This window comes from Bemisia tabaci, chromosome 5 (assembly GCF_918797505.1).
Source record: "Bemisia tabaci chromosome 5, PGI_BMITA_v3".
NCBI classification, from domain to species: domain Eukaryota; kingdom Metazoa; phylum Arthropoda; class Insecta; order Hemiptera; family Aleyrodidae; genus Bemisia; species Bemisia tabaci.
The window spans coordinates 4,891,259-4,917,019 of NC_092797.1; the positions used below are offsets into that span (position 1 = coordinate 4,891,259).

The 25,761-nt window shown below is 37.7% G+C and overlaps 1 protein-coding gene across 2 annotated transcripts in view; it reads left to right on the plus strand.

The window, feature by feature from the left end:
• The first annotated feature begins 3,046 nt into the window (after positions 1-3,046).
• The window catches only part of CadN (neural cadherin), a 494,271-nt gene continuing 471,556 nt past the window's right edge, over positions 3,047-25,761 (plus strand). For both annotated transcript variants that reach the window (XM_019048298.2, XM_019048302.2), the window contains exons 1-9: positions 3,047-3,237; positions 9,518-9,764; positions 13,465-13,681; positions 15,246-15,522; positions 17,383-17,554; positions 21,224-21,521; positions 22,008-22,133; positions 22,822-22,968; positions 23,764-23,955. In XM_019048298.2, coding sequence (XP_018903843.2) covers positions 3,126-3,237; positions 9,518-9,764; positions 13,465-13,681; positions 15,246-15,522; positions 17,383-17,554; positions 21,224-21,521; positions 22,008-22,133; positions 22,822-22,968; positions 23,764-23,955 — 1,788 coding nt within the window. In that variant the 5' untranslated portion in view covers positions 3,047-3,125. The remainder of the gene's footprint in view (positions 3,238-9,517; positions 9,765-13,464; positions 13,682-15,245; positions 15,523-17,382; positions 17,555-21,223; positions 21,522-22,007; positions 22,134-22,821; positions 22,969-23,763; positions 23,956-25,761) is intronic.

The window sequence follows — 25,761 nt, forward strand, 5'->3', positions numbered from 1 at the left end:
TGTGCTATCCCTCGCTCCCCCTCTAAGGGTTTAGGGATGAAGGGATGGGCTCCGCTTCCCCTACGCGGAGGGGTTTCAAACCTCCCCTCGCACAGGGTGCTTTAAAGTCGGATCAAATATCTGGAACTAGAGGGTTCTTCCTGGCAAAGGCGAATCCACCAAATTGGCAACATCGTTTTCCTACATTTAAACCTATGATAAATGGACTGCATTTTGCAATTTGGAACTATAAATTCTGGCTCTTCTGGGAAAACATTTATGTGCATAGAGAAACTAATGGAATATACGTTGTTTTTAAACCGGTCTAGAATTTATAGTTCCAAATTGCAAAATGTAGTCCAAATAATCGATTCTTGTCGGAGTACCTGCCTCCTTTAGGAATCGAAACATTTCTATAGGTTTAAATGGAGGAAAACAATGTTGCCAATTTGTTTAATCCGCCAAGCGGCCCAACCCTCGGTGCTCCGCGGTTTTAGAGGAGCCCTTCGCTGAATTGAAAAAAAAACTGTACTGGGACTCAACTTTTCAAACTTTCAAAACTTTTTTAGAGGCGGGCCTATCTAGAGAGAATCCATCGACATCTAAGAAAACATGGAATTCGGCCTTGTAAATTTTTGAGTACAACTTTGCGACAACGTAGGTTTTCCTTCTTTCCTATTCTTTTGAAATTCATCTTGTGCTTTAATCGCCCCAAGCTTAATTGCCCCATCGCAAGTTTGCGGAATCGATTTGAATTTTTGTAGACATATATTTATTTTAAAGCAATCGAAAAATTCTGCATAATTTCGGCATAGATACTTGCTTTGTCTATCGATTTCAGTAATGATCCTGCCGTCTTGTCGAAATATATTAAAGTGAGCCACTTGATAGGGTTCGAAATCAACCATTGTAAAAAGAAAACTAGGATCTGCTGTATTAAAAAAATAGCTCCTCGTTGCGCCTTCAATTACTCGATTAGGCAATTAGCGCTCCCAGAAGTTAAAATAGTTGCTGTCAGCCCCTTAATTTGAGACGTTTCTCGATCAGTTCAATCATCAGCCCGCTGATATGCTTCTCTTCTTCTGCGAACATGGGGTCCATTTCACCATCTATATCTATTGCGAACAGGCTGTATACATCATCTACTGTTTACTCAACCCCTTACCTCTTACCGACGCAGCGCATTCTTTCACAAGAAGTTAATTGGACCCGACACGTACGGTGTGATAACTAGTGCGAGGGGTGGACTGCACTCCGAGCCCCTCCCCCCTCGGCTCCCCCCGCCCATGGGGGTCCGGTTGGATCGGAAGCTGGGAGTGTATTTGCATAATGCCCAGCCAACCCCCATTCTTTCTTTTCACACCCGAAGGAAGTGATTATGCAAACAGCTTACTTAGCACCTTTTAGTGCGCCCTCCATCGCCGCATCGCATAGCGTCGCGGTCCGCCAGTGACCTATTTTGCATCTCAATGGACCAATTGCCGGCCTCGTTGCTCCGACCTGGAACCCCTCTCCGGTTTCGCCTTCAATTGCTCGGAGAATTCGTCGGTTTTCAAGCGATTTGGCAGCGTTGATGGTTTACACGGCTGCCGCTTCGTCGGTAATCGGGATGAATGACTGTGCTTCTCCAGCTAATAGCTGAAGATCAAGCTCTATACTGCCGTGCTTAGGAAGAACACCGTATGAACATTCGAGAGTTTCCAAATTTTCCTCGATAAAAAATGTATTTTTGACGACATTTATGCATATTTTTCCTTGAAATGTTCAGATATTTTAGATTAAATTGCGTACTAAATTACCTGAAATTTTTTGAGAATAATGTTCACAATTTTCTCAGTAATTTCGGTTTTTGTCGGAGGAAACTTGGCAACGTCTGAAGGCTCATATGGCGTTCTTCCTTAGCACGGCAGTATAAGGATCGTATTTATAGTCGTTCCTGAACTAGCTCTATTCCTTCGGAAAACCCGTATGGGTTTCATTGTGATTAAGGCCGGTTTTAGGAGATCTTTAATACAGCATCATAAAAAGGGCAAATTTTGCCAACCTTGTGTAAAATTCAGCAGTGAAACTCGGAAAATGGATTCTAATGAGGGATTACAATCACAGCAAAAAAGGACGAATTATAGATTAAAGATTCTTGAAAAACTTAAAGGTAGGTGCAAATCTACCTTAAAATGTGCATATCTCGGAATATATTTCCATCTGTCCTTTATTGCAGGGCAAATCAGTGTAATTTCTCGTAAGGATCTATTTTCAGAGTCTACTAGAGTAGTACTTTCCAGAGTTACTACTGAAGTTCAATCGAAGTGACCATCCTCATTTCCTGATTTTCCCCCGATTTCCCGTGGCGACTGGAGACTTGTGAATCTAAACGAGCGACACAATTGTTTCGACTCCGATGTCGCTGAAATTGCATAATCAGTAAAATGGAGGAAAATTTAGTTGTTCGCACGCAACTACGATTGTGATGCGTCCGTGGATAACGGAGACTTTTCTGCGCTTAATTTTTGACTGAAGGCGCTCTGGCTATCATCTGGGAGTATTTCCGCCGAACGGAACTCCGTGTATTCGTCGTCTCCCGCACGAAGGAACGTAACTCCAATCCAAGGTTGCCAAATTGACTCCAACAATTAATTTATTTTACAAAAATGTAAGTGTGCAATTTATATCCAAAATTTGTCTGATTTTTGCATGAAATCGGAAGAAAAATCAGTGAAATTTTCAGTTAGAAATGCCCAATACTTTTCTGGCTAAAATGCAATTTACGAAAGGAAATTTGGCAACATTGAAATGTGGTTACGTTCTTTCGTGCGGAAAACGACGTATTATGACGTGAGCCCTGTTATGCATATATTCTTATGGGTCTCAGGGCTCATGTCTTAATACACATAGCTCCGTTTGGCAGAAATACGTCCATGTATACTGTGTTCATTGTGCTGCGTGTCCAACATTAGCAAATAATAATCTGACTATGAATATTTTGCTACTTCTGCTAATGAATGAAATAGCCCCCTTCGTTGTCTTCGCATCAATGAGTGATTTCATGTTTTTGTTGTTTGTTTTCAGATTCGGACAACCAGCGAGTGATCATCCACGTGAAGGACGTAAACGATGAGCCCCCGTACTTCATCAACCGACCGTTGCCGATGCAGGCCGTCGTCCAGCTCAACGCCCCGCCCAACACGCCCGTCTTCACGCTCCAGGCCCGCGATCCCGACACCGACCACAACATCCACTACTTCATGGTCCGCGACAGAAGTAAGTCCCAGAGCCCCATCATCATGAATCCAAATAGTTTATAGCTATCCAGTTGGACGTTGGAACTATACTGCGCCGCACTGGAAAAAAAAAACACATTGGATCTAGAGTCCAGACTCTTAAAAACATCGATAAGAAAAAATACTCTTGATTCAATCAGATTTAAGCTTAAATCAAGAACCAAGCCTCTTAATTTGAGTGGATTTCCTTTTGATTTAGCGTAAATCTGATCGAATCAACAGTATTTTTTCTTATCAATGTTTTCAAGAGTCTGGACTCTAGATCACATGTGTTTTGTTTTCCAGTGCGTGATAGCGAAGAGAGCAGTAGGTAAGTGCAAAAAGGAAGTTTTGAGAAAACGGGCTCAGAAGCATCTGACCGTTCACTTTTATTGAAAGAAGTCTCCGATATTTCTCAAATTATCACTACAATCGTCCGAAAGACTCCTAGAGTTCGTTTGGATTCGAAATCGCCTGATTTCGAATGATTCAATTACATTAAAAGGGTGCTTCTCATTTTCATGCTAGGTTATCGTTAGGCATATGAGCCAAAAAAAAGTACTTTCCCCCTGGTAAAAATTGGCGATAGGAGCTGCGTTTCAAAATACCATAGGAGTTCTTATAGCCAACTAAAGAAGGCTATTGAAAATCATATAGCTGGCTGTAGAAAGCGGAGCAAATCATATAGCCGGGCTATACGAAGTTATAAAAAATTATGCAGTCAAGCTATAGTTCCCATCGCCGGGCTTTACACTTGATCGCCATTGGCTATAAAAGGCCATGAGAAATTGTGTAGAAATTCGTGTGCTTTGGAAATCATTAAGTTTGATATAGAACTACCTTAATATTTACAAAACACACGTTATATTTTCCTATAAAACATATTTTTTTTCATCAATTAAAATGAGAATAATCCATACAGAGTGTGCAAACATTTCAAAATCATGAGTTGAAAAACGCTGATTAGAGCTTAACACAAAGCGGAGCGGCGACGCACTGGCGCCTACAAACCTAACAGGGATACTTCACGCATTGCGCAATGCGTGAAGTATCCCTGTTAGGTTTGTAGGCGCCAATGCGCGTTTCGCGCCCTCTGCCCGCCCACCACGCCGCAGCGTGCCACGGCGTCTGAAGCAACTATTTCACACCAGAGGTATTGTACAGCATCATACGAAACTGAAGGCACTCTAATATATTAGGAATAGCAGGCATCCTTCAAAAGTACGGAGCTTTCCTCGCAAAATAAATCAAGATACTACGGCACAAAAAGAGAGCGGTAGTCCAAAAACTAAGTCAGTCCTAGTATCCGTATTTAGTAACGTTTAGCATAAACTTTATCGTCTGGCTGTTGCTTAATCGCCATCGGCTATAAAAGGCTATAAGAAATTGTACAGCCGGCTACAGAAGCTATTGGAAATCTTACAGCCGGCTTTAGGTCTATGGTATTTTGGAACACAGATTCTACTGCCAATTTTTGCCAGGGCCTTATTGCAAATTTAGTTCATGTCCACCTACTTTAATCTCACTTTGACTATACACTCCTTGAAACTATGCAAAGTAATCACCTGCCCACAAATTCGAAATAATGATGATGAAAAGAAAAATACCCGCCAATAAATGATTTGACGTCTATCTGTTTACATTACTTGCACTATGCAGAAAAAGTTATACCGACGAAATATTTTCATTTTTTCTTGTTTCCGTAATAAATAAAGTAGTTAGGTCGCCCGCATGCCAGCAAAAGGAAAAAATACCACCATAGCACGCTATAAATTGATTAGGTTAAAAATTTAGCGCCAGCTCCATCATATATCATGCCCCGCGCATACATGTATTCACTTATTAGTACTTACGGTTATTAGAGTTGCCTCTAGGATCCATCAGAGCTTACATTAATCAAGGAAATTTTTTTTTATTATCCCTGTCCGGCTCTGAGCTCATCAACTATTGATTAAAATGACCCACTAGTTTAGAACGTACGACACATCTCTGGTTATGCAGAATTCTGCGAATATAATTTAGCTGTGTCGTACTCCCGAAAGTAATTAATTAAATCGCGTTGCGACATACTGTGGCGGAGTTAGTCGCTTACCGAATGAACTTCTATGGAAATTAATTTATGCGAAATGTCGTGCATCCTGCTCTTGGGAGTAATATCCGACCGTCGTCTTTATAGATCCATTGTGATGTGGTTTAACGGACTTTTTTGGGGACCAGGACTGTTGAGACTCTAATAATGAGCAGAAATAATTTAATGGAAGGCACCGACACCGACGTGGAAGAATGGCACTCATTCTTTGCTCTCAATTTCACCTTAATTAAACCTAAATTTCGCTTAGAAAATGTCAATGAAAGCTCTATGATCTTAGTGTGATCCCTAATGAGAAATAGTGAAGTTACCAAGCCACTGCTCGGATAATAAAATTAGACAAACAATTGATCCATGTTTCACACATTAAATTTCACAATTTGTCGATTCAATTTGTAGGAGGCGAACTGAAGAAACACAGTTTTTGACAACTTTTCATGAATGTTTCAGAATTCACTCACTTCACTTTGCCTAACTTCCTATCATGTTCCATTTTTCAAACCAGGGAACAAAACAACATAACGACTTGAAACTTTCTCTGAAATGTCTTTAAATTATGAAGAATACACTTTCAAAATGTCAAGTCAGGATGTTGCTTTGTTTTCTGGGAAAAACATAAATTATGAGAAGAAATTAGACTACGTCGAAAGTTAGTTAAGCTGATTTCGGTTCCATTTAAATGCGTTTGCATTTATATGTGTCATTTTTGGTAACAATTCCAAATTTATTTAGCCGAAACACTGCATTTACAACAAAACATTAAAATACAGTGTATACTGTATGTACATTAAAATACTTATTTAGCCAAAACACTGTATTTACAACAAAAAATTAAAATACAGTGTATACTGTATGTACATCAAAATACAGTGTTTTGGCCAAATAAGTTTGAAATTGTCATTTAAGGAAAGCTCTAAGACAGATCCGCATCAAAATTTTTCGGCGTGAGTCTCCGATCACAAAATATCACCTAAATACTGAAGCACACACGGGAACGTTGACTTATGTCCTTTTGGTCGTAATCGTGTCCATCTGAAGTTCAAGGAGGGATAAATCACGAAAGCTTGGCGGTAAACGGTCAATCCCCCCCCCCCCCGCCCGTGCCCCACCGTTTTTTTCGGTGCGTGCCCTTTGACTTATTTTGCTCGTATCAACTCGTACGTTTTCTGCTTTAAACTCGAGCGAGGGAAAATTATGGCTCGTTTTTAAATGTCAAGCCGAGCCGAGTCGAGAGCGATCCAGAATAGGCACGGCCATCCTGCCGCAGGTGGAGTCCGGGATGAACCTCGAGACGCATAAGAGCACGTGCTAACCATGGCTCGTACAGAAAAGCACTTACGGTTCTTTTCCGTAACACAACAGAATCGTCTCGCAGCACTCCCTTCTATCTTTGGAGGATGGTTGAGTGTAACCCGTAGGTTGCCATATCGTTGCTCCTCTGACGTAAAGGCGTATCTCATTTTCCACGTGAGCTCCGTTTCATACATAAATCCATGCTTTTTGGGGCTCATCCAGAAATCGAGATATGCCCTTACGTTAGAGGAGTGACGATATATATGTCGAAGGCAAATAGTCGAATCAAGCATTTTGTCAAATGCGTGGGCAAATAGTCAAATATTCTTACTTAGATTGAAATGCTGATCATTTCCCACAATTTAGAAAAAATAATTAGTTTCTCCTGTGATGAAGAATTCTCTGTAAAAATATGTACCATACAGTGGTATTTTAGACTATTTTTAGTTCCTGAACAGCTTTTCGTAAAACATAGAATTTTTAAAATTTTAGCATTTAAAAGTACGAGAGGCATTTGAAAAGGACGGAACAAGGAGAGTTCGCGGATTTAAAGAGTTATTCTTCCTAAAATATTGAAAACCCGTGAACTCCTCGCCATAAATTTACAGAATTCCGTAAACTGTCAAAATTTGACTACCGGCCTAGGCATTTGAAAAAATGCCTGATTTGACTAATTGCCTTCGACATATATATCTACGCGCACGCGTGATGAAACCATTGGAAGGGCCCGATTTTTATGGAACCACTATTTATGGCTCATTTTAGAAACATTTTATATACCAACAGTTCTCTTATCAGATAGGTGGTTTTATGGACGAGTCAAAAACATTAAAATCAGCCTGCTACGCCCTAAGAGACAACTTGGATATGTCATAAAAAGAGGGTTTTTATGAATAAAAAATTATAAATTTCTTTTTTCCTTACATTTGAACCGAAAATTATACATTTGGACGACATTTTGCAGTAACGAAATACATATCGACGGTAAAACTACCAGAACACGTATCTCGGATTGCGATGTTGCATATATCCTGCCATATTTTACTTTTTAAATGCAAAACCACTCGACGTCAATATATAAAAACTTTAAGGAATGATATTGTTTTGTTCCTCCTCAAAATAATAAAGGGGGGGGAGAGGAGATTTTCAAACGCTCCAAACGAGATACGTGGTTTGAAGCTCCATATACTATTTCAGGCACGTCCATTAAAGCTCCTATCTACACTGAGAATCTTATGACATATATGCTGTTCCTTAAGTGAACCAAAAAAAGTAGTCCCAATCGCAAAATATAGTTAGTTTAAAGTTCTCGGCCTTGCAGAAAAAGTTCCAGCCAAACCTTCAAGGCGAACCCGTCATTTTTAAACAATCAATATAGAGGAGCTGGAGCACGGTTGCCAAATTGTGCTGATAATCGGCCTTTTTACGTTAAGTATCATGAAAATATCGCCAATTTTCAGCAAAGTCTGGCAACTAAGAGTTGGAGGAGGGAAAGTTATTCTTCCTCGGTGCAAAGACGAATAAAAATAAAAAGAGAAGAAAAAGGGAAAACAATGAGGGGAAAAAAAGTCCGCAAACAATTTTTAAATGCTATTACCTGAGCTCCCCCATCTTTCGTCGATAAATCGCTTCCACCTCTTTTGTCTAGTCATTGCATTCTCATCTTCCACCTTTTCCGACGGATGCTCCGCCGTAAGTAGCTGTTAAAGCGGAATGGAGGAGGCAGGCGAAAACTTGTTTATGAAAAAACGACGGAATTGTTAATTTATTCGAAAAGTTTGCCCAAGTCAGAAGTAAAGGAGCAGAAAAAGATAAAGGCGAGGAAATTAATCATTTTTCCGCGCTTCGCAATAACACCCCCCCCCATCCCCCCATCTCCACCCCCGCATCCCCTCATTCTCACTGTCTGCCTTTCTTGATTCCCTATTTGGCAATTTGAAGGATCGATCGATGCTTAGTTGAGAAATTGCTTTCCTTGAACTTTCTTTTAGTTTCAAAAGGGTTCTCATGCTCCTAAGAAACAGAGGAGTATTATTATACAAAACAACCGTTTAAAGCACCATCATAGCATCAAAGACTTGATTTTGATTAAATTATCATTAAAGAAGAACTGCATGCATGAGATTTTGCTTGTGCGTAAAATGAAGGCGCGAACAGCGCTCTCATTCGAGCCAATAATGAAAAAGAAAAGAATGGCAACTTTCTAACTATCTATTATACAAATAGATTCTTCTCCTTTTGGTTCTGCACTCAAACATCTTCTGAAGTTTTAATCACACGAAAGTTTTTTTTATTTTTATTTTTATTTTTATATCAATGCTTGTCCTTGAAAGATGTTTATCATATGCAGAAGCGTTGCATGGCCCAATGCTAATGGTTAGGATTAGGAAATTGGTTTTCTCTTTCAGTATTGGTTGAATGCGAGTGTGGATCGCGCCCTCATTTCATGCACAAGCAAAATCTCATGCATACAGTTCTTCTTGAATGATTTTGTAATCGAAATCGGGTCTCTGTGGTCCAGTCAACTAATGGAAAATAAGGGCTTTTAGTGGAACAAACTGGAAAAAATCTGAATTTTTCACCATCGATTATACACTTCAAAACGAGTGTTTTCCAAAAAGTCCTCCTTTTTACTCGTACTTAAAGCGGTTGCTTGCGATCGCAAGGTAAGATTTTATCTCGATATACACATATCCTCTCTAGGATACTTAGTTATTTTTTTTTGTTGGAACTACAACAAAATTACGTCGTAAATACTATGAATGATCAACCTTTGTTCCTAAACTTCACTTATGCACTTGTCTTCCAAGCCCTTTAGTTCCTGGGCATTGGGTGCTAAGCGTGTCGAGCAACGTAGTTTTTGTAAGTTTTATACTAAGTGAAGGTTTCTAATTTTCAGCTGGAGGAAGATTCGAAGTGGACGAACGATCTGGTGTTGTTCGGACGAAAAGCGCAGATCCGTTTCAGTTGGATATGGAGTACGTGTTGTACGTGAAGGCCGAGGACCAGAATGGACGTCTGGACGACCGAAAATTCCAATCCACGGAGGAGGAACGACTCTCTATCGTCGGAGGGAAAAGGGCCCCGCAGTTTTACATGTCCAAATACGAGGCAGAAATACCCGAAAACCAGAGGAAAGACTCAGAGTAAGTATCCGACAATAATGCCATGCTAAGGATAAACGCCGTATGAAACTTCAGGCGTTGCCAAATATCCCCTGGTAAATCACTAATTTTCTGGAAAATTTCTATAAAGATTTCTCAGATAATTTTGTTCGTAATTTGATCTAAAACGACTAAAAATTTCAAGGAAAAATATTCATAAATTTCCTCAAAAATAAACATTTTATTGAAGGAAATGTGGCCATTCTCGAATGTTCATACGGCGGTTTTCCTTAGCACGGCAGAATAGACTTTGGTCATTATTGTAATTCATGGCCAAAACATGTTCCTATCAGTCTTGTTGATTTTTGAATTCAGCTTTTATCATACATGCTCGAACATGGATCACATTTTGCGAAAAGGAACTAAGAATATTGCAACGTTCTGAGATCGTGCAATTTTTCTTAATCTAGCAAGAAATCTAAATATTTTGGTCAGTTGAAACTTAAATTAGCAAATTACTCTGCATTGCTCTAGTATGTGGATGAGCTTTAAGTTGATATCGGGTGAGTTCAAATAAGCGTCTAATTTGGTGTCCCGAGCTGTTTTAATCGTCATAATCTGAGAATCATGGGCAGATCAAATTTTTTTCTCATTTTCCACACTATTGTTGACTATTACATGCTACTTCCCACTTTATTTGGACTGAAATAAAAATTTAGGAGAACTTTGAATGTGCAAATTGCCTACATTTGTCCCAAATTTGCGTGTCCCCCGTGCCTGGTTCTTGACTTTAAATCGATGTTGCAGCATAACTAGAGTGATTATTTGAGAAAACTTTATCGGAGATGATAGGTAATGCTTTTGAATTTGAGAAAAAAAATAAGTCAATTTATTTTTTGCTCCATCAATAACTTTTTCACGCGCTAGAATCATTGTCCCGAGCAACAGTCAGCAACAGTCAGGAGAGACATGGCAACGATGTAATAAGCACTAAATGATTGCCGTAACGTTGAGGTTTTTCCAAAAACGACTTTTTTTGTTTTGATTGAATAGTTCACACGTCGTAGATGGCAAAAATTCTGAAATTCACAAATTTTTGTGCAAGACTAACGCCATTAATGATGCCAAACAGAATGCTATACATGATAACTAACAGGGCGTCAAGCATACACACACACACTAATATCAGCTCGTAAAATACTTTCGAAGTGTGCGTTAGGGAAAATTTTCTCTTATTCCGATCCTCTAGGACGTGCTACTAAATATTCCGTGAAAAAAAACACCAAAATTGTCTTTACTGTTAGAGATAAGCTTAAAAAACAGCTTATTCCATCCTGTCCCGTTCCATCTTGTCCCGTTCCATCCTGTCCCATATGTTTCCATCCTGTCCCATGTCCCACTATAGTGGGACAGAGTGGAAAACTGTTACAACTGAGACTTGCTTGTTTAAGCCCTGTAGGCGCTCTTTTCTACCGATTTAAGTGAAACTTGGTACCCGGGGGTATTTTTCAATGGGGAACTCGAATTTTTAGTCGAATTTTGAAAATTCGAAAATCCAAGATGGCGGACATGACCTAAAATGCTATCGCAGCGCCTAATCAACTGGGACTTGTTTGTTTAAGCCCTGTAGGCGCTCTTTTCGACCGATTTAAGTGAAACTTGGTACACGGAGGTATTTTTCAATGGGGAACTCGAATTTTTAGTCGAATTTTCAAAATTCGAAAATCCAAGATGGCGGACATGACCTAAAATGCTATATCAGCGCCTAATCAATCGATTTACGTAAAACTTGGTACCCGGGGGTATTTTTGAATGGGAAACTCGAATTTTTAGTCGAATTTTCAAAATTCGAAAATCCAAGATGGCGGACGTGGCCTAAAATGCTATCTCAGCACCTAATCAGTCGATTTACGCAAAACTTGGTAGCCAGGGGTATTTTTGAATGGGAAACTCGAATTTTTAGTCGAATTTTCAAAATTCGAAAATCCAAGATGGCGGACGTGGCCTAAAATGCTATCTCAGCACCTAATCAGTCGATTAAAGTGAAACTTGGTACCCGGGGGTACTTTTCAATGGGGAACTTGAATTTTTAGTCAAATTTTTAAAATTCGAAAATCCAAGATGGCGGACATGGCCTAAAATGCTATCTCAGAGCCTAATCAATCGATTTACGTGAAACTTGGTACCCGCGGGTATTTTTGAATGGGGAACTCGAATTTTAGTCAAATTTCTGAGATTCGAAAATCTAAGATGGTGGCCGTGGCTTAAAACACTATCTCTGTGACTAATTAATTGATTTTTATGAAACTGGACCGGAAAACCTTGGTATAAGGAAAAGAAAGGAAATTTTAATAGGGGTGCAATAGGGTTTCTTGTGTATCTTAGGCTACGAAATCGAAAAATTCCTGTGTTTTTTCCATCGTGCACAGATTCTCCCGGAAAATTGACTCTTCTGGAAAAGCTAGACTTTTAAGGAAAATTCCGATTTCTCCGGAAAAATTCCGAACTTTCCCAGGATAAATCGCATTGATACAGGTAAATGGAGGTGTTCTCCAGAATCAGCGCCAAAAATCTACTCCGAAACCATTGGCAAATCTTCGGAAAATCAAAAAAAAAAAAAAAAAAAAAAAAAAAAAGTTGACCGGTGTAATTGTTATGTTAATGTAAGTCCTCAAAATTTCCTGGCTTTATCACCACTTCAGCGGGTACACGCCCACTCGAAGTTTTAAAATTCGGTGTTTTTGATCCATTTGGTATTGCAATATTCCAAGAAATAAAAGCTTCTTCTCGTGTGAAACGAAATCAGTGCGCATTTTGATAAACAGACGGAACTGTCTAAAAGACAAGCAGAATAAACTCCAGATATCTTTCATGACAGATGAATTTTTTCTTAATTTTTTTGGTTCTGCAAGATATGAAAGGGTTACATGTTTTCAATTATGCTTTAATTTAGTGATCGACGATGCTTTTATGACAATTGTGTTCAATTTTTAATTAAAAGTATTATATGTCACCTCTGAGATGAAAATTTAGGAAATCAGGCAAAATTACGGCAAATTTTGGGAAGTGATACACTTGACGGTGGAAATTCGGGTTTAAGCCCAACTATTAAGCTCGACGAGCTATATTTCCTAAGTCTACACCTAATGATAGTCAAAATAAAGTTTGGTTTGCCCAAAAATTCAGAAAAAAATTTTGGGAGGAAATAGAACCTGGAATTTGACCCTTATTTGAATTCACCCATCTACTAAAGAGAATAATTTAAACAATCTTGCAACGTTGCTATTTTCTTTGGTCTTTTTTGCAAAATGTCATTCATATGCTCACGAGATAAATCCCGCACATTTGAAATTCCCGCTTTGAAGCAGCTAGCGCTACCTTTTGATCGTAACCAACTTTAATTTTGTAAACATAACACACGCGGGAAATATGCGGGAAACGGAAATTCGCTAAGGATTTCCTGCATTTCCTGTCATTTCGAAGTAAACATGCAAAATCGTTCGAGTCGAGTGTGATAACGAATCTGTGAATTTAAGTAACATTCATTCTGTTCGTTCGGCTTTGAAGCTAAAAATGTGAAGAGTGTCAAGTTTGTTACATCAGGCCCTCAGTCTCTTGTAACAGCACTGAAAGAGCTGAAATGTTGTTCAGCTCACTTCTCATCATCATAAGGCAGTAAGGATATTTTATAATACATTTCTGTCAAGATGCACATACTTACATAACTATTCTTTGTCTTTAGCATCATTTCCGTCAAGGCTAAATCCTTTGCGGATCGAGAAATTCGATACACATTGAAAGCACAAGGCCAAGGAGCAGGAACATTTAACATTGGTCCAACAACGGGGATTGTCAAACTTGCCAAAGAGTTGGATTTTGAGGACCTGCGTCAACCACACGTTTACTCTCTCATTGTCACAGCAACTGAGGATTCTGGAGGCTTCTCAACATCAGTCGAGGTAAGGTGGACGCTCGAAGTAACAGATTTTACATGACTGTTGTCATTCATCGTTTACTTATCAATATCAATGGAAAACTGTGCAAAAATCAGTCACACTGAGAAACCCAGAATTATATTGTTTTATAAAGAACTGTAAGTCAATGGGCCCAGGAAATATGATTCGTTCCTGAAAGTACCTGGATGGTTTCTCGATAACTGGAATAGTTTTGTCGCCGTAACAGACAATACATTTTTCGGTCATATTTTTAGTAGAAATGACGATCACTCGAATTTTTTCGCATTAATCTTAAAAAGGTTACGTATTATTACGCTTTCTAATGATTTATTGCTCCACTTCTCAATTAACATTATGTCAATTCTGAAAATGTCCTGTCTGTTACGCGATAAAAAGTCAGCGTAACAGACAGCACATTTTCAGCAATTTATATATTAAAATTGAAAAGGAGGGCGATAAATCTTTGAAAAGCGTTGTAACACATAACCCTAAGTAGATAAATGCAAAAAAATTTGAGTGATTATCATTACTACTAAATATATGACAGAAAAATGTGTTGTCTGTTACGGCGACAAAACTATTCCAGTTATCGTGAAACCACTTACCTAGAGTGTATTCAGTCAAGGTTGCTGGAAATCTAAATTCAATATCAAACAAGTTTAGAGTCCATGCCAAATAAGTTTTCACACCTCCTGACTGCGACAGAAAATTGCCCAACACCATTTGGATGTATTTCTGTTTAACGGAACTAAGCACCAAATTGAGTTCCTTTCGAGGATTTTGGAATCCCGGATAGCGCATTCTGTCAAACGGAACTAAGCGCCACGGAAAAGCATTGCGAGTATAGGACGGAACGAGCTTCACGTTCCGCAACACTCGCCAATCCAAGCCGCCCTCTCTCTTCCTCCCCTGTGGCGCTTAGTTCTGTTTGATAGAAATACGTTCATTTTTGCATGAAATGTGAATGCAGGAATCAGGGTGGCAAATCTTCTATTGCAGTCTAAAAGTGCGTAAACTGAGTTGGCATAGATTCTATCCATCCACGCCCGACAAAAATCACATTTTTTTTTATACCTACAAACATGAAAACATCTTACCAGCTAAAGACCTAGGTAACAGTTGTGATATCTCAAATGTTATCTCCGGCTTATTTTCTTTCTTTTTTGGCAAAAAGAGAAGCAGTCAAATGTTCCATTGAAATTCTTAATTCGGTTTTTTGTCCTTGTGAGGAAGAATGTTGTCCCAATACCTGCTCCCAACTATTCGCCTGATAAGTCTGCCATTGACTTTTTAACTTTAATGTTTCTCTGAAGAGAAATACATGCAGGAGTTCCAAAATATAACTAAATGAATAGACCAGGTTTTTTTTACTGGTACTTTAAGTATACTTCATTATGTTAAGCTCTGCTCACTCACGGGAAGGACAGGTACCTATTAAATTGTCCCATCTCGATGTAAGTAAATCTAGTTTTCCACCTGTTCCCTCATCTGAGACGTAGACCTCATGGTCATGAAAGTACCAGAAATAAATTAAACTATATTAACTTATATCATCAATTTGTTTCAGTTAACGATCAAAGTGACCGACGTGAATGACAACGCTCCTAAATTTGAACTACCAGACTACCAGGCGCACAACATAGATGAAGATATTCCCTTGGGAACCTCTATATTGAGGGTCAAAGCTACAGACTCGGACTCAGGCTCAAACTCTGAAATCGAGTACCAAGTCTCAGACAGTCACTTCATCGTCGATTCAAGTGGAGTCGTCAGCAACAGCAAACAGTTGGACGCTGACAACAACAATGCCTACTATGAATTTGTCGTCACAGCCAAAGACAAAGGTTTGTATGTTGTAGAAATTGGGAGGGAAAAACTTTATTTTTGAGGAAATGTTAACCATACGTGAAGAGATTTTCTGACCGAAGGGATTGGCTTCCAGCACTGAAGAGTTGAACAACTATTTATTGATCCCACTGCTCAGAGGAGTGATAGGCATAACATTTTGGCACAGGAAAATGAATGAAAAAGTCAAACCAAGCCAGAGTTACGATGGTTTCGAATGGGCCTGTTGCAAACTTTTGCTAGAGCAGAATGAAGAGTTGTTTCCTATAGATAATGCCTCAAATATCACGATGAGCGCATCGGCAAAGTCTGAAATGCACTCATAACTTCACAATCTGCGTAAGAAATTTGCGTTATTTTGAGCTTCCCGCTTCAAAAACGATACTACTGTACAGGTGAACATTTTGTTAGAGGAGTCGCTCCATCGTCGGCAATATTCATCATGGCCGACGCTTGCGCAGTTCCTCGCGTAATTCGAGGAGAGTTCAAGGTCAATTAAGGCGGGCGAGGAAAATATGAACGTAAACACGCCGATTGTTATATGGTTTTAATCCTGTTCAGGTGTTATCTCGTCCCATCACACGTGTTTTGGCGGACTGGCGTCGGCCATGATGAGTATTGTCGCCAATGGAACGACTCCTCTAACAAAATGTTCACCTGTACCGTAGTATCGTTTTCGAAGCGGGAAGCTCAAAAAACCGCAAATTTCTTACGCAGATTGTGAAGTTATGAGTGCATTTCAGACTTTGCCGATGCGCTCATCGTGATTTTTGAGGCATTATCTGGAGGAAACAACTCTTAGTTTTGCTCTAGCAAAAGTTTGCAACAGGCCCATTTGTAATGCAACAAAAAATTTGTAAGACACCATTCAAAGTTTTAAGCTGTTAGGTACCTATGTTTTGAACTGATAAACTTTTAGATTTATCCAGAATCAGCCAAACTGCATTTCATGTTCATGGACAGATAACTATGCAGCACCGAAACCCGAAATTTTATAAATGTATTCTTTATAATCCAGGGTAATTTCACAGGAAGTTCAAAGACGTCAACTAGTTTATTTCTGTGTTTAAAAAACTAATGCATGAGAAAAAAATTAGGCAAAGTCCATTGGCTGATATTTGAAATTGATAGACAAAGAAGATGAAGGAAAAGTAGTGATCCTATTGTTGGCAGTGGCTGGTTGCAAGGGGCAAAGAAGGTAAGAATTGGACTTTTTAACAGCGACCCACGAGAAACCCCGTGGTTAGTTCATCATATTCCCCTCTAGTCTGTAACAACCACTTGTTTCAACCCATAGGATTGCTCCATTCTCCTTAATCTTCTTTGTCAACGGCTTTGTCAATCAATTTCAATAATCAGCTCACTGATGTAGTTGGGTTGATTCCAAAGAAATCCGTCCAATTCTCTCTTTGAAAGTGCAAACAAATTTTAAAGGGGACCAAAAAAAATTTCACTTTTAAATCGCAGTTGGCAAATGATTAAAAAATTACCTATAAAATAAGGTAAAAATTGTCACACCATAACACTCTTTTTGTTTTGGAACGAATTTAGTTTATTTTTTATTCCTTTGAATGCATTTCAGGCTACAAACCACAAATCTTCAGCAAACAAAATAAAGTTGAAAAATATAACATAATAGAATCCCAGTTTTGCATTTGAAGAAAAAAAATGTTAACTGAATCCATTCCAATAAAGCGTATGTTATGATGTGACAATTTTCACCCTATTATTTCAAGAAGATTTGGATAATTTTTGTGATTCTTTTGGAGGGATGTAAACCACCATGTGTCAAACTTTTTTTAAATCCTCTCAGTCCTTCACTTTAGAGATTCCCTTCATTTTCTACCATTTTATTTCAGGTGAACCGCCCAAAACTGGCACAACTACCGTTAGGATTTACACCAAGAACAAGAATGATGAAGAGCCGAAGTTTTCGCAGCAAGTTTATACACCAAACGTCGATGAGAATGCTGGCCCTAATACTTTGGTGACCACTGTCGTGGCATCGGATAAAGATGGTGATAGCGTGAAGTATGTATATAATTTTTCCTTTCAAAGACAGGCAAAATTTTACATGTCATGCTTCTTTGTAGGCTTCATTTGGTCACAACAGTAAAACATGTAACGTAAACGGCTCGGAGCAGGTCCAAACACAGCAAAGTAATCGAAGATTTTCACTCTTCTGTATATCATGCATTATTCATTAAAGAATTTGGGGGATGATTTTTCCAAAAAAATTTCTGCAGAACATTGTGGAACCATGAATTGAGGTTTAACCCATTCCCTTAATATGACGAGCCTGACTCGTCATGGCCGCGCCGGGACAAACGTGAAATGACGAGTCCCACTCGTCATGCAACTTGGCTACGCGTATTGCCGTGTTTTGATGTTTTCACGATAGATAGCGCCACGTAAATCGACAGATGTTGTAACTAGAAGTAGTATGACCAACCTGTATTGGTTTTGTACGGTAATTTCCCCGAATATAGGGAATTTTGTTAGTTTGAAAATGTGGAAGATTGGAATAACCTCGAAACTTGCTCTCTGTTTATTTTCTTGTTATCAATGAATCACAACAACGAGATGTAAGCTTATTTTCGCTCTTTTTTCTTATTTTGGTGCTAATTGGTGCTTAGATCTTATTTGAGCATATGTTTTAAGAGTTTTTGTGCTGCTGGTTTGCATGTTTTCTTGCCTGGTTGCAATAATATGCGTAAGTACCCCAAGAGATGTATTAGTGCTCGGGAAGTAACACGGCTATTACTTGAAGACAGTGAAGATGATTTTGACACTCCTGATTCCCCAGATGACTTACAAGCATGTGGTGATGGTCCTTGGGTCCCTGATAACCATAATCTCTCAGATTCTCAGGAATCAAGCAGTGAATCAGACTGTGATAACTCTAGGGATGGTAATAGTGATCTGGAAAATCTGGTCCCTGGTTCTAATGACAATGCTTCTGATCCCACCTCCTCCACTGATGTTTCTGATCCTAATAATGGATGTCAACCTTCCACTAGTACTAATGTTGATCCAGTGCCTTCGACATCAACTGTTGCAAACAAACCTACCCGCCCTCAAAATTGCCAACCCCCACCGAAGAGAAACAATGCACGTAATCAAAAACGCAAAACCCCTCCGAAGAAGAATGATCAACCTTCCAAAAAAAATCCTAATGCCTGGTGTTGGGATGATTCTTCAGCTAAGCACACTATCAATAAGCTTCCATTCATAGGTTTCTCTGGTGTAAGACCACCTCTTTTGAGGCAGCTTGGTGATTCACCAACCCCAATCCAAGTTTTTGAATTGTTTACTGGCCCTGAGTTCTTTGATAAACTTGCCAAGGAGACAAATGCGTATGCAGAAAAATTTCTCAATAATCCCAATGCTGTTCTAAAACCACTTCATGAGGGGTGGTTCCCCACAACCTCTGATGAGATGAAAGCTTATATGACTTTAGCTGTTCTTTTTGGGCTTGTAAAAAAAAGTACTATACAGTCTTACTGGTCGCCTCATGCTACAACTGAAACCCCATTTTTTTCTACTTTCATGCCGTACCGTAGATTCTTGTTATTGTCTAAATTTATGCATCTTGTCAGTCCGGATGATGAAGTTCCAGATGACAAATTCAAAAAATTCCGTTGGTACTACGAGTATATAAATGAAAAGTTCAGAAATATTTATTATCCAAGTGAGGAATTGGCGTTAGATGAGTCTCTCATGGCGTTCCGGGGCCGACTCAGTTATATCCAATTCAACCGCGCAAAGAGAGCCAGATTTGGCATAAAATTCTATAAATTGTGCGAGTCTACCTCTGGTTATTGCTGCAATTTTAAAATTTACCAAGGAGCTGAGGTCAGACAAAACACCGACATCCAAGTCTCAGCGGCAGTTGTCTTGGAAATGACTGAGCGGCACATAGATTTAGGTCATACATTAGTGATTGATAATTGGTATAGTTCTCCCAATTTATACGAAACTCTTTTGTCAAAAGGATTCAATGTTCTAGGCACAGTAAATACAAATAGAACCAACATGCCCGTTGAGTTCAAAAATAAAAATATGGATAGAGGAGAAACGGAGGCTAAATTCAGTCATAATATTATGGCCCTTAGGTGGCAAGACAAAAAACAAGTGACTGTCCTATCCACCTATCATGATGGAGCCCAAATGACAAAAACGAAGAAAAAAGATAGGAAGACAGGGAAAGATATTGAGAAACCTGCTGCAATTTTAGACTATAACAAATACATGAATGGAGTTGATAGGCAGGATCAAGTTTTAGCTTCCTATCCAATAATGCGGCGCTACTGTAAGGGCTATATGAAGATTTTTTTTTACATGTTCGATATGCTCATTTATAACTCATTTGCACTTCATAGAAAGTTATCACCCACAAACAAAAAACATAAAATAACATACACTCAATACAAAGAAAAACTTTGTGACCAAATCTTAGAAATAGTTCAAATGCCAGAATACAAAGCTAAGGGTCGACCCGCATCGAAAGACTCGCCTCTTCGCCTTCAGGGGAAGTATTGGGGCCACTTTCCTCAAACCATTCCTCCAAATGAAGTCAAAGCTAATCCAACAAAGAGATGTGTTGTGTGTTACAAGAAAAAAATCAGATCAGAAAGTAGGTACCAATGCGAGAAGTGCCAAGTTGCGCTTCACGTGCCTGAATGTTTCAAATTGTATCATATCCATGACATGTATTGGCTAAATAGGGATGAATTGGATGAGAATTAATTTTTGGCTTTATTTTTCAAGTAACTAACATTGTTAACAATGTTCTGTAATGTAATTATGGTCCCAGCTCTAACTTTTTTAGCTTATTGATGGCTTGCTAAATTTTTCTGCCTGTAGCGCATAATTTTGCACGGAAACTTATTTGGACTTTTTCACTTTTTCTTGACTTTTATTTTATTTTTATTGCACATTTGAGCGGTTTGGCTATTCTTTCTTACTTGTATTGGTATTTTAGAGGTTTTGTGGCTCATTGCATGTACTTTTTCTTACAATAAATAAGATTTTTCTCCTAAATTTAACATTTTTTTTTTTTTTTTCTCAGGAAATTCCCCTAACATAAGCTGACTTACTGCAGAAAAAGTGCAACATCCAGGCAAATTTATTCATATAAACATCCTTCTAGTTATAACTAATAAGAATTAGGCCAAAAACTTGCTCCTAATTATCAGGAAAAGCAGAAAACTAAGAAGAAACCAAATACAACTTTTTACAGCAAAATTAAATAGTAGCTCTGTGCGCGGGCATGCAAAATTAATTGTTAAGGGAATGGGTTAAGAGGTGTCTCAGAATCTTCATCATTATAGTTTTTGTTTCAGAGAAGAATCTATTGGGTGATTTGTCCAGAATTTTTCCTGTAGAGCATCGTGAAATCATGAAAAATGTTCAGTAAAAATTTAATAAAACGCATGTGTTCATTTTCATTACAATAAATAAAATATTAGTAGAGATTTTGAAAAATTGCAACCAAGAAGGCGCACCACCAAACGCCTCAATTCAAACTCTTTCTTTGAAAACAAAGTAATATTTGAGAGGAAAACATTATTCATGAAAGAACATTACCAACTTTCTTATTCCAAACCTAAGATTTGCAGTAAAGATACGCAATGGAAATCATAGATTCCATATAATTCCTTGAAAATACTAGAAATAATTTGTCACTCTTTTCCTCAGATTCGGATTTGTCGGAGGCGGCACTTCCTCAGGCCAGTTTGTCATCGAAGAGATCACTGGTGTAATTCGACTTCACGGTAAAAACATTACATTGGATCGGGATAAATATGAACTCAACGTCACTGCAGTTGATGATGGCGCATGTTGTGAGGGTGGCAAATCAACAACACACACAAGCACAGCTGTTGTCGTAGTATTCATAACTGATGTGAACGATAACAAACCTGTATTCAAAGACTGTGGCACATACAATCCTAAGGTTGAGGAAGGCGCAGCAAACGGAAGCCCTGTGATTAAGGTAATTTTGGTCCAGATTTTTCTCGGTCTCATAGATTAGGTTGAAATCAGGTGTATAATACTGCAAATAATTTTGCCTCGATGCACACAATGTGCTAAAGGACCTCAGAAGTTCAGAGTCATAATTTTTGTGCTGAAGTTGAATACAACGTTTATCTTTGCTTGATTTTTTAACTAAGAATTGAGATTCCTCTCATAAAAACGGAAATTATATGTCTTATTAACTAGTGTCAAGTTAGGCAAAGGAATGATTTTCACTAACAAGTAGGAACTCAATTATAGACAATTCAATTTTAATGAAGTATCAAGAACGCTCTTCTTTCTAAATAGTCACTCTTACGATGACCACTTGCAACTCTTCATGAGAACATGAGATTTCCATAGACAATTTTTATCATCATAGTACACATATGATAAAGTAATTCATATTATTCCTGGATCATATTATTAGTGGATTATTTTTGATACTGTTTTTTATTTTTTATAGGTTCAAGCCACAGATGATGACAAAGGTGTGAATGGTCAGGTGAAATACTCCATTGTCCAGCAACCCAATCAAAAAGGGACGAAATTCCAAGTGAATGAGGAGAGTGGTGAAGTAACAACTAATAAGGTAAACCAGACAAAATATTGTCAGTAAGCATCTGCCAATTAATTGCCACTTAATGATATATCTTGCACCTGTATGAAAATAATCAGCCACCATACGTAAAATTATGCGGGACGTTTTGGTGTTTCACGACACCATTATCAACTGCTAAAAATAGTAAAGTACAAAAATAAAAAAAAATTAAAATCAAGCGACGTGGTCTTTCATACCATCACCGAGGCGATATATCGCATGTTGTTTTGACACCAAATACAGCATCCATCGAATCACCGTTATTTATTTTTTATTTTTGTACTTTACTGTTCTTAGCGGATGATAATGGTGTCGTGAACTCTACCAAAACCAAACTACCTCTGTACCAACTCTACCGTAATCTAACCAAACTCATGCTCTTAAATATAATGTTACAAACGGTGCTAAGTAGGGTCAGTGCGGGATGCTTGAATATTTGAGAGCAAGTTAAGATGGGTTATTTCATTCCTCAATAGTCCAAGAAGTTATTATTAAAATACTTTGGCATATGCATTTACATTCACACAATGGCAACTAATCTGAAATAATCAAGAATCCGGTAAAAAATAGAACCTGCCAATCCTTGAATGTGTGTGCTGATTGCCTGTTTCTTCTTTCTAGACATGTTACCAACCTATATTTTGTTGGATCTCACATCAGCAATGTATTTATTTTTCAGGTGTTCGACAGAGAAGGAGATGACGGTAAATTTGTATCTGTAACTGTCAAAGCGACTGATCAAGGTGACCCATCATTGGAAGGAGTCTGTTCATTCACCGTTGAGATCACAGATGTTAACGATAATCCACCGCTCTTTGACCGTCAAGTGAGAAGGCTTTTGAATTGTTTTGAATATTTGTTTAATTAATTATTATCTTGTTTGTAAGCAGTAGATTCTATTTTCTCTCAACTATCAAAGTAATAATCTTTCAGACTCTTTGAATTTCTCAAGACGATCCAAAACTGATAATTTTACCTTCAAATTGTATAAAAGTAAAGGATTTTAGCATTTTATACCACCTAAAACTATAGTATATGGCATTTCCAATTGATTTATTTTTTTTGTGAATCAAAATAATAACGAAAAAATATTTTACATAAAGTTGGCCAATTTGTTGTGGACAACAGTATATACTTCTCTCTTGTACAGTATTATATAGTTACTACTCTCTAGCTCTGAAATGCAGCAATATTTATGCATTTACAGCACTCTTACATCCTTTGATTTTTGGGGAAAAGATCTATCGAATATTAAATGCAAAAAATGGATATCTCATTTGCAATGTTTAAAAATCTTTGATTATATTTTATTTTCGTCAAGAAAAACGAATCGAAATTTGCCTTGCAATTTTGTTACTGAAAATTCCAGTAGAAACTGTTGGTTAGTTTTCCTGCAATGTAGTAAAACATTAGCGGATACTTATAATTTCGCCATGTGAAATAATTATTTTTCAACTTTTGTTGCCGAATGTCTATATTTTATCAGGAAAAAAACAGTTCTCAAGACTTAAAATGTTGAGTTTTCTTTAAACTCAACTACCCAAATTTTCTTGTCATTACTTCCAAGTCACAATGCAGAATTGTTGGTCACTTCATTATTTTCTTTAAAATTTGTTTTTAGAAATACGTGGAAAATGTGAAGCAAGATGCTAGCATAGGTACGAATATTTTACGTGTATCAGCCAGTGATGAAGATGCTGATAACAACGGTGTAATCGTTTACTCACTGAGCGCACCATACGATTCCCAAGAGTTGGACTACTTTGAAATTCAGCCAGAGTCTGGTTGGATCGTCTTAAAAAAGCCTCTCGACGTAAGTGACTTTCAACATTTCGTATTACTTAATTCAAATTCTTTTTCAGGATATTAGAAGGTCAGAACCTAGGAGACTACAAAGAAAATACTATCATACTATTTCAATAGGCTAAAATTTGGTTAAGAAATAGAATCGCAAAGTCATTCTGAAGGGCTGTCTCTGTTCAAGCGGAAATACCCAAGAATGTTTCAATGCGGGTCTGAAGCACAGCCCTCAGAATGTTTTTTAATTCCACCTGATAAAGTATGAATTGAAAGCACTACGCGGCATGTTCTCTCTTTAAAATTTCATGCGTAAATCTAGTCACATATCGGGAAATCTGGAGATCAAATCCTGAACAAGACACACTTGTTCTAAGTTAATATTATTAAATGGCAAAAATACAAATTACGTCTCTTGTGTAGATAGTCTAATTTCCGATTGAGATCAATATTATAAATATTTATTGCCTAAAATCCAAACTTCCTGTAGTGTGAATTGTTTTCTATGCAAGATTTTGAGGAGAGAACATGTTTTATTCTAATTTAGACCTTGTCTAATAAATAATGACTTATCAGGACCTTTGTGCAAATTGAGCTGTTTAGAAAAAAAACACTCACAAAAAAAACAGAATGGTCAAAATATTGGAAGTTCAAAATACAACTTCGAAATATAAAAATTATCGGTGCAAATTTTGTTCATTCATACATTTTGGAAAGCATTATCCTGATCGCTTACCAAGATAACTCAGTTTCTAACGATTAACAGCGATAATGGAAAAAAGGACTACATATTCTGGAGTCTTACCATGTAAATTTCTCAATTAAAAAGTTACTGAGTTTTTTATGAGCACCTTCTATTATTTTAGCTTCATTGGTTTTTCCGTTCAGTGCACATTCATTTTTTTTTGCAATTCACTAAATTTACTGCACAATGTTTATTATTATTGTCAACGGCACAATGTGTATTATTATTGTCAACGGCACAATTATATTTTTTGATCCTACACGTTATTGTCTCAGAGCACTGCACTTTTTGATTTATCATCAGTCCAACTTCAAAATCTGTTTTTCGGAAATTTTTGAAGTTTGTTTTTGTTTTTGTTTTTTTCCCGCATAGAGTTACAGTTTTTTACTCTATGTGAGCAATTAAATATCCTACCTGTTCCTTCAATCGAAAGATAATTTTTGTTTTTTGATGTCGTTTCATGTTTTTGTACTCTGATCAAAAGAGTTTTTCCCTCTTTTGTTGAGAGAATCATTTTTGCTGATCCTTGATTTGTTGAAGCATACTCTGAGCTGGTTCCAAGATGATTTTTTTTGAAAACGGAACTTAAAGTAGGCTCTGTTTATTTTGTTTTCAATGGAGATGTTTTTTCAAGAGGAGAATCGCGATAAATTTGTATTGCAAGTCATTTGTAATGCGCTGTATATTTTTTAATAAGTCAAAATGGCATGCCGTGATTTTTCTTCAGTTCTCTCAAATTTTGTAATGATTTTTCCTTGCTAAATAAGGGGCATCAAACACAAACTATTCCATTTATGGACAACTGTAACTTGCTAATTTTAATTGGCATCGCAATAAATAATGTAATATTAAAAAAAAAAAAACCCTGAACCTAGTTGAAAATTTATCGATTGGGTGCTATGAACTGTGGCATCCATCACAGAGTTGGAAAAGTCTAAAATTTTTAAGTGGTACAAAACTCCTGGGTGCTTTCAGTTTTTAAAAATTATTCGAACAATCATTTCGATCCAATTGAAACAATATCTCCTCCCATGCAATAGAGCCCTATTTTTCCATCAAAAAATTATTTTTTCAGTA